We start from the raw sequence: 14,805 nt of genomic DNA, 5'->3' as shown, positions 1-14,805 counted from the left end.
TTTTTTTTTTTTTTTTTTTTTAATTGTAAACGCATCAGTTATTTCCATAACAGCAAACTAAACTAATTAACACAGTTTTTTTTTTTTTTTTGGTCTTTAACATTAATCTATTGTTGTTTTTACATTTGCTGAAACAAACACATAGAAAAACCCACATCATTTATTAGCATTATGTAGTCGTTAGTCAGGCTATCTACAGCTGGCTACGTAGCAAAATCAGCTTGTCAACCACAGCTTTAGACAGCATTGCCATAGCGACATGGTAACATTAAATTGATTTAAAACAGACTTTACCGTTGTGGGACATCCCCACAGACACACACTTTTGGAACCTGCAGTACTGGCATTTGTTTCGATTCTTCTTCAGGATCTTACAGCTGCGTTCACACTTATCATATTCCAGCTTCAGTCTGATGGTCCTCCGAAAGAAACCCTGATTGAGACACACGCACACAAAAATATGCTGATTAGCCATATTTGTATTTAAAAAATAAATAAAAGAAACTATCCTATGCACATTAATACACACACTTAATGTAGCTCTTCCAGCTTCTGCACAGAAAAAAACAAAATAGGTCATTCTTATTCTAATTTTGAGCTTCACCACCTTGAGCTTCAGGTTCGGCTGTTGAAAGCATCAACAAAGGAATGTCTTCAGCTTAAGAGTGTTAAGTAAGATTTGTCTGTCCCAACATCAGGAAAATAAAGCAGTAGAGTCGTAAAAGTTGGATAAAAAAAAAGTTAATGCTCTGGTTTTGTCATTCATTATGTGACATGAAACGAGTTGGATTTATTTGAATTTCTAAAACTCAATGACTTAAATCCCTGCATCATGCTGGAAAACACAGCAACACATAATTATTAAGTTAGAGGAAGATATAAGAATTTCACTGAAAATCTGAAAAGTGTGCTGTATATTTCAGTCTGAAACTCATTTTCTTCCAGAAATGACTTGCAAATCCCAAAATTATCCCCCACAGCAAGATGCTGCCACCACCATGTTTCACTTAACCAAAAAGTTAAAGGATGCATGAACATTTTGCAGACTACGTATCATTCATACGTTTATTAACATTTTTAGACCTTTTAAGACTTAAGAGAATAATAATGTATATTTCTCAATTAGATAATTCCCTTAATAGTTGAGTATGGTAATCACTCTCTGTCATTTTTACCCTTTTTAGTTTCTTTATTGTTATTATCGCAGGGATAGAAATCAAAACCGTAAAAAGCTGTAAACACCAATCTTTCCGAGAAAGCTCCCTGATTGGGCGGGACAGGATACAACCCTCCAACACTCACTCACGGCCCTGAGCCAACACAAGCGAACAGATGTCACACACATGCCAAAACATATGATCCTCTGATTTACTTTCACCCGCACACATCAATGAAACATCAGTCAGAACGCTCTACAACGCTCGCTGTCAAGTAGGGAAAATGAATTTTCTGGCAATATATCCGGAGCCACACGGCCATAAAAATACACCAGCCATCATCCTACGCAGCATTTTGGCTGCATTTATCCTGAGGAGCGCTTTTGGCACATCACTATTAAAGGTTATTATGTGTCACATATCAACATTTTTGTGTCATTTTTAACCAGAACCAGCTGGTTTTGTGGGCGAAATCTTTGTGAATGCTGTTAAAGTGGGGCGACAAAACATAAAGTTCACCATATGATAATCATTAGAGAAGGAGTACAAGACAACAGAGCTGGGGAAGGGAGGATAAATGTGTGGTTGTGCAAATATACATGTCTGTGACTGGGGGAGAACAGAGGAGAGCAGAGGCAAATGCAGAAATTTTACATGTGGAGTAAAAAAAACCCTTAGTGTTCCTCGAGAGTAAATTTCTCTCTAAGTAAAAAGATGTCATTAAAAAGTACATTAACGTTTCAATTTCTAAATCTAACGAGCCTTACCTCAAATTAGTGTAAGTACAAACCACATAGATCCACAATATTAGAGCAGAGAACCCCACTTTCGCTGGGTGGGGTTGAACTCTGACAAATAAAACAATAGAAAGGGCATTCACAGCTAGCATACCGGGATTTTTCCATGATGGCACAACATCGGCCAGAGAAATGTGGGAGCAAAGTGCCACTACAGTTCACCTCTGGTGGGTTCAGGCTCCACGTCACCACACGCCAAATTCGGAGCAGAGGCATTGTGACACGGTGGATTACGTGCCAAAACAAGCAGCTGCTCTGACGACAAGATAAGTGCCGTAGGAGGAGATCCTAAGAGGTGAGTCATAAGACTCCCTTTTAAAGGGAAATGTGCACAGCAACCTCCAAACTAAGCAACCACTAAATCACAGGATCCACTAGTATTACGTCTTTTTATGAGATTTTATTTAAAATCTTCTGTTATTTAAGAGTTCGTGATGCCAAGAGTTGTAAAAAGCTTTGCAGGGCTACTGAAAGAGCCCACAGCATCACAGAACCTCTTTGAACTAAGAAATTAATCAATTAATCGCATTATAAATTAAAATGAGCCTGACAATGTTCATTCTGATGTAGGGGAAAATTTGATTACAGACTTTATAATCTATTTTATTTATGGTTTTGGTGGTGTGTGGTTCTTATTTTCTTTTTAGTTGTTGTGTTTTAGTTTGGATGTTTAAAATATTGTCCAGTTCTGGTGTTGTGTGTTCTTTTAAAATTAAAGTTTAACGGTCTTCGAGAGGGTGAATGTTCATATTACTTGATCATGGTGTGATAACAACATTATGGTTTACCATGATAGTTACTAAGAGATTTTATCGTCTAGCAATATTTGTTGTTGTGACAGGCCCAGACATAACCCTCTGGTTCTTTCCCATTTTGAAGAGTGGTTAACAGAAATGGACGCTTGTGTCAAGTTGTATTAAAACCCGAGGGAAACAGAAACATCATTACAAAAGCAAAAAGTAAAGTCAAATCTATAAAAAAGTCATTTAGGTGCTCTTATTTTGAAGATATGTAAAGTTTTGCTGTACATCTTTATGCTATGCTTTACATAGCATAAAACAAAATGAAAAAAGTGTTATAGCTTAATGTGTTTTTCCCCCTGAATAACTGTGATCAAATCAAAATTAATAATTTTGCCTCTCTAATGGAAGAATACATTATTTCAAAATATCTTAACCATTGTATTTGTCTTTCTGTCTCTCTTGTTTCAAGTTGGTTTAAGTGTAAATTTAACATTAAATTACAACCCACAGAAAAATCTTATTTTACTAACTATGTTCCTTTTGTTTTGCTGAAACCCTCAAGATAAAAGTTTAAAAGGACATGAAAGAACAGCACACGAAGATTTGGGTCAAAAACGACAAATAGCCTGTTTTTGTTTTCCTCTGGGTTTTGCTCGACGACAAAGTCACACGACCAGACAAACACTGCGGTGTTTATCCGCACCGGTTTCAACATACTCGCACAGGGATCTAGTGACTGCAGCTCAAGGTCTGCCACACACACAACGTTCTCTGTGCTGAAGCTTATTAAATGATCACACTTAGGCATCCATGCTGAGCTAAACTATCAACGCTGAAGACTGCTCTCCATGTGTGTGAGAGAGGCGACAAGTGAACCGAGGGCGCCACGTCACCCACCTCACATGACCCGGCAGCCTGCACACCTCGGAAACTTTCCACTCGGCCTGGAGGTCATACACCTCTGCAGGACGGGTCTGGCATGCGTTTGGATGATGCATGCCGTCGGCCAGTCTTGTTTGCGTGCGTGTACAAACGCTTGCACGTTTCCCCCTCCCGACCCAAAAGCAGTTCACTGAAACTGGTGTCACTATGTGGCTGTAAAGTTCCCGTTCGTCTTACCTTGCAGCCCTCACATGCATGCACTCCATAGTGAAAGCCTGAAGCTTTGTCTGTGCACACCCTGCACTCGAGATTAAGGGGGCTGCTGTCCTCGTCTGGACAAAGCGATGCGCCGCACTCCCCAGGCAAAGGACTGGAGGCCGGAGTCAGAGTATCTGCAGAAGACAGAAGACAAAAGAAATGATTGTAGTAGAGAATACAGGCCTTAAAAAGAGTTTTTAAGGAGAATATCATTGAAATTGTACCTTTCAAGGAATTAATATACACCTTTCTCATGAAAATTAAAGAAACATCCAGTTAGCATAGCATTAACTTACTATATTTATTTTAACTTAAGCTCACAATTTGGCATTTGGATTTAGAATTATTAAGTTTGATGCTTCATTACCACCTGCTGTCTTTCCAATAGTAAACTAAACTTTACTATTCTTTCCATTGACCTAATCTCTCTGGCTTTGTACAATGTTAGCTTTAAGGTTAGCATAAAAGTCTTGGTGTGCTCCATCTGAGTTTCAAGTTTCAAGACGAACTAATGTGTCCTGGAGCCTCAATTTCAATTTGAAATGTTGTGGGTACCCCAAAAAACAGAGCTTAGCTTAGCTTTAGCTTGTTTTCCTTTTTTCTAAAAGAATTATGTCACCATTAGGCACCCCTCTGGTAATATATATATATATATATATATATATATATATAATTAGATTTTATTATGTCCTAAACTGAAAAAAAAAAGGAAATAACTGATTTATCTATTGTTATTTTTTCAGCGGTTACACTATAAGCACATGTGGACAGTGCCTGAAGAAGGAGATCATAAAACAACATAACCACTTCAAACCGGTCGATGATAATGTTTTGAAATTTTAAGACAAGACTGTGCCCACATTTGAAAAAATAAAACATGTTTAAATCACTTTGGAGTTGCTTTGCTATATCTACAACCTAGTATACCATCTGCACCTGAATGTAGCCTGGCAGCTATTGTGAAAATCCTCAAAAATTAACTGGAATGCCTTTAGAAACTGAAATTGTAGAGAGCAAAGATAAAGGTGGGTGAATCTGAAATGATAATTAACCTGGTCTCAGACAAACGATTAGCTGTTCCTGCTGGTTTTTGATGTGAAAAGCGTAACGCTTTTGAGTTTGGTATTGGAACTTTGTAGAAATACCAAACTACGGTCCTAAAACAAAAGGTACAAGGTCCATCAATACAGATTATCAGTCCTGAAATTATGCTCATTAACTTCCTTTGGGCATTGGTTCAGTGCCATTACTTACCCAATGGGATGGAGCTGCTGGGCCCAGAACCAATGGCTTGATACTCTGGAAAATCAAATCCCAGTGAGTTGTCTTCTATTGACTGGGAAAAGTCAGGAAGATTCTCTATCAGGTCTCCACACAGCGGACTGTCCAGGAGGGATTCCCCAAGAGGCGATGGGGGGCTGTAGAGTTCGGCGGCCATGTTGAAGATCGGGGATCCAAACTTATAGGGATTACCCATCACTCTCCAGACTGTAACAGAACGGCAGGGAAGGCAAGGTTAAACAAGATCCTTAATCAAAAATGGCTGCATTTTAAACCACCGGTTGGACAACTTTAGGAGGATTAACCTCCCAACTGAAGCAAATGCTGGTAGTAGAGGTCTAGTAAGACTAACATGGATGTAAGAACCCAGGTGAACCCATGTTCATGGGACGTATATACATACAGCAGTATAAACAGAATGGATATTTTGATCTTGTGAAGATTAGAGAAAATTCTCAACTGAATTTTTGTTGTATAAGACAGTACTGGTTTTTCTGGCAATGCGGGGTTAAATAACAATGCTTTCAGTTAATAAAATGTTATGGTTTGCTGACGTGAGTCAACACCTCATTATGTAGTCATTCATTTATGTTCTTTACCTGCCTAATCTTGTTCAGGATCTCAAATGATCTGGTCTTTCTCTTGTTTGAATAACATGCTAACTTCCTGTATTACTGGTCCATCTTACTGTATTCACAGAGCAATATAATTTGGACTGAAATCTACAGAAAAATTGTAGCTCACATATCTGAACAAACATTTCACAAACTAATGCTGGAACACGTTGCCTCTTTGGACTCTCGTGTCGAGACGCTGACAACGTGATTGATCAACACAGGCTTGTTCTTGTTTATCTAGTCTGTGTTGCGGCATTTCAGAAGACAAGTCCTGACAGATCGCTACATTTGGGTGACGTTAGAATGAAAGTGTGTCTGTGAACATAGAGCGTCATAGAATATATGAAGCACAGAGCATATGGTGAAACCGTGAGACAGCTGTTGGTCAGTAAAGAGGCTTTGATGTGAAGAATCTGCCCTCTGACTGACTGAGGCCTCAGACTGTCAGCACACATTTCCCAATGGCTACGTCTGGAAGCAAGTTCACAAAGTTTGTTTTATTTGTGGCATGTTTGGCCATCCTTACCGTTAGTCAATTATCAAAGCTTATTATTTCTTGAAAGGAGGTAGGGATTTGAGGAAAACACCATTTTTGGATCTTAAATAACCAATATTTGCCCTAGATGAAAGATGACGAACAGCATTGCTACACTATTCTGTACTAACCAATATTAAAGTGCCCTGCAGAGGACAGTGGGGGGAGTTAAGGGTCACTGGAATATTTGTATTTTTGTACACAATATTTCTGTTTACAATGTGGAACAGGATGTTTTGCACTAAACATACAATATTTCATACTTTTATAGCTTTGGTTGTTTAATATCAGATTTTTTTAAGGAGACATATGCGGGACAACCTTTGTTGCCGACAACTTGTCAATTTACTCACCATTTTATTTTAGTTTGATCAGTGGTTGTAATCATTAAAAAAATCGGATTAAGGTGCAAAATTATGAGATTTTCTCAATTTCTTATGTCTTCATGAAAACACTTCACTGCATGTAAATAGGAAGACACAAAAACTACAAAGTTAAAGTAAAACAAGTCGACTCTATTCTTTAATAAGGCTTTGAACATCAATTTACTTGATCAGTTTATATCTGCTTAATATAGATTTCTTGTTTCATCTGTTTTGTCTTGGAACAACACAGTGTTGCTTTGTTGCATGCTACTTGATGAATCCTATTTTATTTCTAAAAACGGTGAGTAAAGGTCAACATCTTCAACGTTTCTCTGCAACGTTTCACTGGCTGAGTGAAACAATTCACTGGCTGAGTTTCGACCATGCTGAGTGACTATACTTCCCTTTCTCTGGATGACTCCGGCCCATGCCCCTAACGTTCCCCCATCACCTCAGAAAGCCATTGTGTTTTACCTCCCCTGAGGAACACCAATCCCACTGTGATCTATCTTTAGAGCCACAGAAGTGGAAACAGAAGCTGTGGTGTGTGACGCCTGCTACACTCAACAAAGCATGTTACCAGATGACACAAAGGATACTGACAAGAACAGAACCTATATGATCTTGATTTATCCTAAATGCAGTCTTTTATATATTTTGATTATTTTAAGAGTAATAAAGAGTAAGTTGGAGGGTTTACAACTACATCAGAAACTCTAAGGCAAAACGTTTTGGTGTAAATTAGCAGCAAAGTTGAAAATCTACAAGAATCAGGCTTACTAGTCTAAAATCACAACCAGTTTAATAATTAAATTAATAAATTACCTGAGCCGCTGCCACTCGAAGCATTTCCAGATTATGTTGAAAGTCTGTCGGAGACCAGATGAGAGAGGGAGGGAGGTGTTTTGGTCCTGTGACCGGATCCGTCAGGACCTTGACGCGTCACCTCTTCCTCCTCCCTCCGCTGTCAAAAGCTGCGGTTCTCCTCCCCAGGAAACGCCCCTTGACACACCTATAGATCTAACCAATCAGATCGAGCGAATGAAAAAGCAGACATCGCTGATTGGATCTGTCCGCAGTTACAAATTTAATAGAATATGATCTATGCGCGTAATTAAGCGTAGCAGAGACAGATCTATGGAGAACCAAGACTGCCACAATTCAATAAAATGGATAAATAGTTTTAGTAAAACTGGAAATGAATGCAGTAAAACCTATGGAGTGCCCAAAGTGCAGCAATTCAATATAATACATAAGTAGTTTTAATAAAACTGGAAATTAATGCACTGAAAATATGGAATGACAAAAGTGCCTAAATTTAACAAACACATAATTACTTTAATTTAATTAACTAAAATTACAAGTCAATCCATTACATTATAAATTAGTTCATTTGAATAATAATTCACAAAACCCTACAAACTCATTTTTGATAAGGTATGGTTACCATGTTGCCTAAATTATGGAGGACCAAAAATGCCACAGTTAAATTAAATAAACTATACGTTTCTGACAGAATTTAAATACGTAAATAATTTATGGAGGGCAAAACCCCGAATAATTGCTCAGTGACTTATTATTCTTTAAAAAAAGAGCAAAAGAAGAAAAAGAAAAACAAGAGGAAAATCCAATTAATAATTAGACAAAGTATGCATAAGTACTCAAATATTGTAATTATTTATGGAGGGAGGGACTAAACTGTACAGTTGAATAAATTATTGTGTATAAATGTTAGAATTTAAATAAAATTGTAAATTAATAAATCTGTGTATTATCATTTAAAGTTGTACATTTATGGAAGTCCAGTAGTGTCAACTTAGTTAATTCAATTAAAACTGGTTATGGAAACATTAAACGATCAAGTCATTTTAAAGTAATTGGATAAATACATAATTTAAAATATTGTTTTGACTACATTTGAAGCATATTTTATTCAAATATTTATTCATATTTTTTTGTTCTGCAGTGGAGCATGAGATGATGAAATTTGTCACTCTGGCTAGTCAGAACAGTCAAATCTCCACTGGAAGTCCACTTTGAAACAATTATCTTTTAATTAAATAGCAACATTTTTTTAAAAAAAATATTAATGCTTACATAAAATATAGCATATTTATAATATATTGTAATTTGAGCAACTGATTTCAAAATTATAATTCAATAATTATCATTTCTTGCCAACAATGGTTTTGGTTAAAAGAAGAAGAAAAAGGAAAACAAATCACTTTTGACAAACAATGGCATAAACAATCATTTTTAGGAAGGTGATATTTACATATCTTGGATAGTGACACTTTTGGCCTTCCATACTTGCAAAGCAATTTTCGCCACTTGAACAATATTCCTATAATTTGTAATTGTCACTATTCTCCTGATAGTTCCAACTTTTATGCCATTAGTGTTAGATTCATTAAGCAAAATCATTAGTGCAGATGACCAGGACTCACTGGAAATGCCCTCCCAACACGGACAGTGTCTGGCGCCATCTACTGTGAAAGAATGCATGGCAACGATTCAAATGTGTCCTCATCCCATCCTGGGATTTAAACTGCAAACCTTTTGGCTGTCATCTTTTCCTGTTGACTTCCAAACTCCTGCTAGGCAGCTTGGTGAGTTTTAGACAAAGAGGTGGGTGTTTCTGTCTGTGCTTTGTTTTTTACGGCGACACTCTGCTCAGGTTCTGAACAAATCGGAGGATTTATTTTAAGCTTTAAATCCAGATATGATCTTTTAGTAAAATATGTAAAATCCCATCTTGAAAGTTTGACTTTTCATCCTTATCTTTGACCCTGGAAATAATTGTAATAATAATTTTTTTTTTTTTTTTAAAAAGACAGATGAGGAGATAAGCTTCAGAAGCCTCTTAGATACTGTGAGTGTTTTGTTATATAATGAGCTACTTAAAAGGGATTACATGCCAGGATTTCAAGGAGAAAATATTTCAATAATTAGCTTTGGTGTAGAAAGAAGACCCGACTTCAATCATTTTTTTGCAGTTATATCTTTATTTAATTAAGAAGGAAATACATGGCGAATCAATGAATAAACCAAGCGTACAGTTTTTTGTACAGTCTGTACAAGGAGTCATGTTTCAGCGAAAACGCCTGCTGAAGCAGCATCACTTACCCATTCAGAGACGAGTTTGAAACTGAATACCAGTCATGTGCCAAGTGTTTTAAGGGTCATTAGAAAGATGATAAAGAGGTTTGCGCTCCTGTGATGTATTGCTGCCCTCCAGGGAAGGCAGTAGGTTGTATAGTTAGCTCCTGATGGGGCAAAATCACAACCCTGAAACCACACAACCTACTACCTCACCCTGTGCGAACACCATGAGTCTCAAGTCAAAAGAAGACGTGAAGCACAACTACCAAAAGGGAAGAAAACTACAAAAATATCGATGCATTTAAACAGAAGACTATGATTAAAAATTTGAAACATTACACTGTGAGAGGGAATAACATGACTAAACACTGCTGTTCGATATATTTCTGTACTTAAAAATAACATTTAATTTCTTATTATAAAGGCTTACTTTGATATAAAATTATTTGTTGTAAGTTAACATTAGAATTAATGTTTGTTTTCAACCTATGTCATAATGTAATTGCAATTATGGCGCCAAACAGGCTAGGACCGCCTCTGCTTGTTAATGAGTTAAAAAATATACAACAGGATGCACACAGATTATCACATTAAAAAAACATCGGATGTTCCTGTAAATCTGCAGGACGTCTCGGTGTGTCATGACAACGCAGCCATCACAGTCACTTCAGGAAAGACAGTAAGTTGTATAGTCATCTGACAGCTTGGGAATGACCCTAAAACTATACAACCTACTACCTCACCCCAAAGGACAGTTTGTCTCTTGCTGCTGCCACTTGTAAATCCTCTGCAGTTTAACCTGTGGAAACAGCAACTTAAAACAACTGACAGACGTACACAAGATAAATTTGACTAATTTTAACCATTAGTTACAGGCAGGCACGGGCCGGCATTTGGGTGTCCTCTAAAATTCATCATTCATATTGCTGTCCTAGCTGGATTTGGCATAGAGTAGCGCTGATTTGTTTCTAATTGTTGCTGCACACTGCTGTTCAGCTGCACTTTTTTCCATGCTTAAAGGAACATAAGACAACAATCCCAATCGTAAAAAACCCACCAACAGATTCATAATGTGGAAAATAAAGAATCAATCAATTAATGTTCTCAAATTACTAGCAGTATCTTTGCTAAGTAGCCAAATGTAGGTCAGCTGCAAGATGCCCTGCTAAATAGAACTTAAACATGAGAACTTTAATAATCAATTATTTTTCCAGCAATTGGAGTAATTTTTTCATTTAATTCTTGCCAAAGCTTATGCATTTTCATTATATTTTTAAGTAAATACGCTGAAATCCTCAAAATTTAGCAGATTGTTAAAATTTCCTATTTTCACCTAAGTTCACTTAATTTATTACCCATCTTATATTTTGAACCCAGAGTCCATATCAACACAATATAAACAAGAAAAATTATATTTCCAAAGTTGTTAAAGGTGTTTTTTTTCTCCCCTCATTAATCTGATTATATCAGCAGTGTTTGTTCCATGCTTGAACTGGTTAATGTGAAGATGTTTTCCCTTTTTTTCCCCCATCCCTGAGTCAAGAGTGTAATTTAACACAGCTGTCTACTTCCTGCACGTCACTTGGAGTTTTTCAGGTCACTTCCCCTCCACAGTGTCAGGTCTGAGCGCTCCATCAGCTCACCTCGTCTCTGGTTTCCTCAACCTGAAGCTGACAAACGAGAGGAGAGAGTGAGCTGCTGTCGGCTTGATTCCAGACTTTCGCTTCCTATCTGAGGCGGGAGCGCTAACGTGGCCGCCTGCACACGCCGAGGTGAATCCAAGGGTTCGGATGTTTCCACACTTCACGCACGTGAACGATCTGAGTACGAAGTTTATAAAAGTGAACATCTTGTTGGTGACTAGCCTGGGGGGGGAAATCTGTGGGAAAATACTCAAAACAAGTTGATGGAGCAGATGGGTATAAATATGCATTTCTGAATGTGCATGAGAGGTCACACTGACAGGTTGTGGTGGTTTCAGGGAATTTCCTGAGTGAGAAAGGGCTCCGAGGCTGTGGCTCCGCTGAGGTTTCCCCCTTCAAGTTGACGAGCGACAGGAGACTGAGGCAGGGTCGAACTTATAAAAGTGACTCACTGCATTAACTCCTCTCTCGCGCACACGCATGCACCAGGTTGCGGCTGTTTTATAGCAGGTTCAGTTATCCCATAAATGCCACCCAAATCCCCTGAATGAGCCACTTAACGTCCGAGCCCTGTGAGGTGCACAACGGACCCGAGCGTTTCACTGCCGAGCTCGGATGCTGTCGCGCAGCACCGTTTTTATCCGATAATGCAAAGGCCGAAAGATTGAAGGAGAAACAAAAAAGAAAAATTAAGAAAAAAAGAAATTAAAATCTTAAAAATATGACATTTGTAGTTCTTCTTGTAGAACGAAAAAATCCTGCTGAAAACTGTAACTTTGAATTATTGTTTCAAAGTATAGTTACTTCAAAAAGCTATAGTACACTGATGTGATTCATTAGGAAGTTTAAAAAAAATCAAACAAAAATAAACATTTTGCACATCTGCATAAAAATGATGTGGGTTGAAAGTGTTTGCATAGTAGCAGGGGGGTTTTTCTCTGCAAAAAAGAAACAACATGAGGCTGGAGTTGGTTTCTAATTTGTCACTCTATTAAAGGGCACAGTATTACAAAAAAAAAAAAATCCAGAAAAAACTGTGCTAAAGGCGTTTTTCACTGCTTCTTAGTATTGATACCAACTCAGATTTGTTCCCTTTTAATGCTCAGAGATTCTTTAAGGAAGTTTGTAAAGTTATCTAGAGATGAAAAGGCAGTAAAATTGACCTTTATTGACAATAATGTTAAAACTGGAGATAAACCTTTCAGTCGGTCAAAGATTATAATCTGCCCGTTTCTCCTTGATCTGCTCTAATTGCTGATCAGCAGCTCAAATTCCAGGAAAATTTTTTTTTAATTCTTCAAATTCTAAGAATCTAAAATCTCCAACAATCTTCAGTCCATAAACGCATCGAGCAATCGCTTCAATTTAATGCTTGGGTGATAACGTCAGGTATGTGAGGGACATAATTACAATTTCCTTTTATCATATATATCATATTTTATCAGTGAACATTTGTAATACTCTGCACGTGTTATAGACTTGAAAACCTGCCAGAAGATAACGTCCACTTCAGAAATAAACAACGTAATGAGTTCGACTTGTTTGTTGTTAGAAAATGGAATAAAGAAGAACATTTTCTCTGCTCAGTTCTGTTTTTCTAATACTTGCTCCTTTTTAAAAAAAATCCTCTAAATGCACACTTAAACTTGGGGAATTAAAAACAAAAACAAACCCTTTGGAGCCAAAGTTGTTAATGGGATTGACTGAATGAAATTGTCACAAGGTTGTTAAAAGCTTAAAGTTTTGAGCATCGTGAAGACTTTCTAATCGCTCTGCGTGCAGTTGACCCAAACCGCCAACAGGTGTCATGTCTCCCCAAGAATGTAAAGGGGAGTCTGTGCAGAGCAGCGGCGCTCGCTCACAATGAGGCCTTTGTGCAGTTCCGGGGTGCAGGCCAGCGTGCACTCGTGTACAGTTTCCCTCTAATCTTCATTTGACCTTTAGGCTGAAGGCTTTTCTTTCCCCCTTTTCTCCCCCACGACTAATTTCCCTCCAGGAGATTATCTTGATGCTGCTGCACATGCTTACCAATACATACCGACTTTGACGAGTCGCTCGCTGTTGTGCGCCGCGAGCGACTTTGTTCAGCAAATTAAAGGCAAACTGGAAGTTGTGTTTGTATGCCTGTAGGCAGCTCAGAGCAAAAAAAAAAACCTAAATAATGCAAATTTGCAAACTTCAGTGAAGCCAAGAGGCTATCAGGAATCTGACAATTCAGCAACACACACACACACACACACACACACACACACACACACACACACACACACACACACACACACACATATAAATGAATGTGACAACTAAGCTCCCAGCTTCAGAAGAGCAATAAATTTTTAGAAAAATACGTTCAACTAACCTCAATTTTGACTTCCAGCCAGAAAAAATTGAGTAACTCCTAAATAATGAGCCTGTGAATGAAAGAGAAGAGTGGAAATAAATACACAGTCTACACACACACACACACACACACACACACATACACAGTAATAAACACTGGGCTTTCAAAGCATTTATACAAAATCACATAAATATGATGGCACAGACACACACACACAGCAAGGTGTGTCTGTTGTCAATAGTGCTGATGGTACATATGTTACAGAGATCAGCATGATGCAGCTGAATTTAGACTGGAAGGCTTTATTACTGCACTGTGGACTGGCCAGTGTTAAGAAGCCTTATAATTATCTCCCATTCCAGAAAATTTCCTCTGTAGCAGCAGAATGACTTTAAATCCTGACTACTTAAAAAAGAAAAAAGTTATTTAAATTATTTTCTAGGATGTGGTTTATGTTTTAAAAAACGACAGCAGTAATAAATGTGTCTTAAAATAGATTTTAAAAAAGCAGCAGGCATTGATAATACAGGCTTTTTTCATAGATTTTTAGTTTTATATATTGTGTCAGAAAATAATTAGATGTACACATAAATCTGTATCTCTCTCACACACACACCCACACACACAAGCATTACTCTTTAAAACATCTTTTAAAATATAAAATCACATACAAATTTTTATATTACTATAATATTATATTTTATATTTGATTTTACATTATATAATGTAAAATAAAAATACACAACCATTTGAAATAAATTTCAGTGAAGGAAACACATACACACACACTAATGTACATATATGTATATATGTGTATATAATATAATATACACACATATTATATATACACACACAAATATATAATATATGCATATTATATATATATATATATATATATATATATATATATATAATATATAATATATACATACACATATATATATTTACACATATGTACAAATATACATATATATAATACAGACGCACACACACACATATTATATATATATATATATATATATATATATATATATATATATATATATATATATATATATATATATATATATATATATATATATAT

General features: G+C 36.9%; 1 protein-coding gene and 1 long non-coding RNA gene across 3 annotated transcripts in view; both read right to left on the bottom strand.

The window, feature by feature from the left end:
• LOC106941220 (peroxisome proliferator-activated receptor alpha-like) overlaps positions 1-7,877 on the bottom strand; it is a 15,842-nt gene extending 7,965 nt beyond the window's left edge. The window contains exons 1-4 of one of the 2 annotated variants that reach the window (XM_015024173.1): positions 7,461-7,877; positions 5,092-5,325; positions 3,817-3,971; positions 295-433 (exon numbers count right to left, since the gene is read on the bottom strand). In XM_015024173.1, coding sequence (XP_014879659.1) covers positions 295-433; positions 3,817-3,971; positions 5,092-5,314 — 517 coding nt within the window. In that variant the 5' untranslated portion in view covers positions 5,315-5,325; positions 7,461-7,877. Of the gene's footprint in view, positions 1-294; positions 434-3,816; positions 3,972-5,091 lie in introns of both variants that reach the window. The other variant, XM_015024165.1, reaches the window with a different exon arrangement.
• A 1,586-nt stretch (positions 7,878-9,463) lies between these two features.
• Positions 9,464-14,805, bottom strand: part of LOC106941248 (uncharacterized) — a 41,932-nt gene continuing 36,590 nt past the window's right edge. Inside the window, exons 4-5 of the long non-coding RNA XR_001423314.1 lie at positions 13,740-13,791; positions 9,464-11,407 (exon numbers count right to left, since the gene is read on the bottom strand). This is a non-coding gene — a long non-coding RNA (uncharacterized LOC106941248). The remainder of the gene's footprint in view (positions 11,408-13,739; positions 13,792-14,805) is intronic.

Source organism: Poecilia latipinna, unplaced genomic scaffold (genome assembly GCF_001443285.1).
Source record: "Poecilia latipinna isolate Pla-1442-1.1 unplaced genomic scaffold, P_latipinna-1.0 Scaffold92, whole genome shotgun sequence".
Taxonomy (NCBI): domain Eukaryota; kingdom Metazoa; phylum Chordata; class Actinopteri; order Cyprinodontiformes; family Poeciliidae; genus Poecilia; species Poecilia latipinna.
Note: the sequence above shows the minus strand (reverse complement) of the source record. Positions and strands in the feature narration are given on the sequence as shown.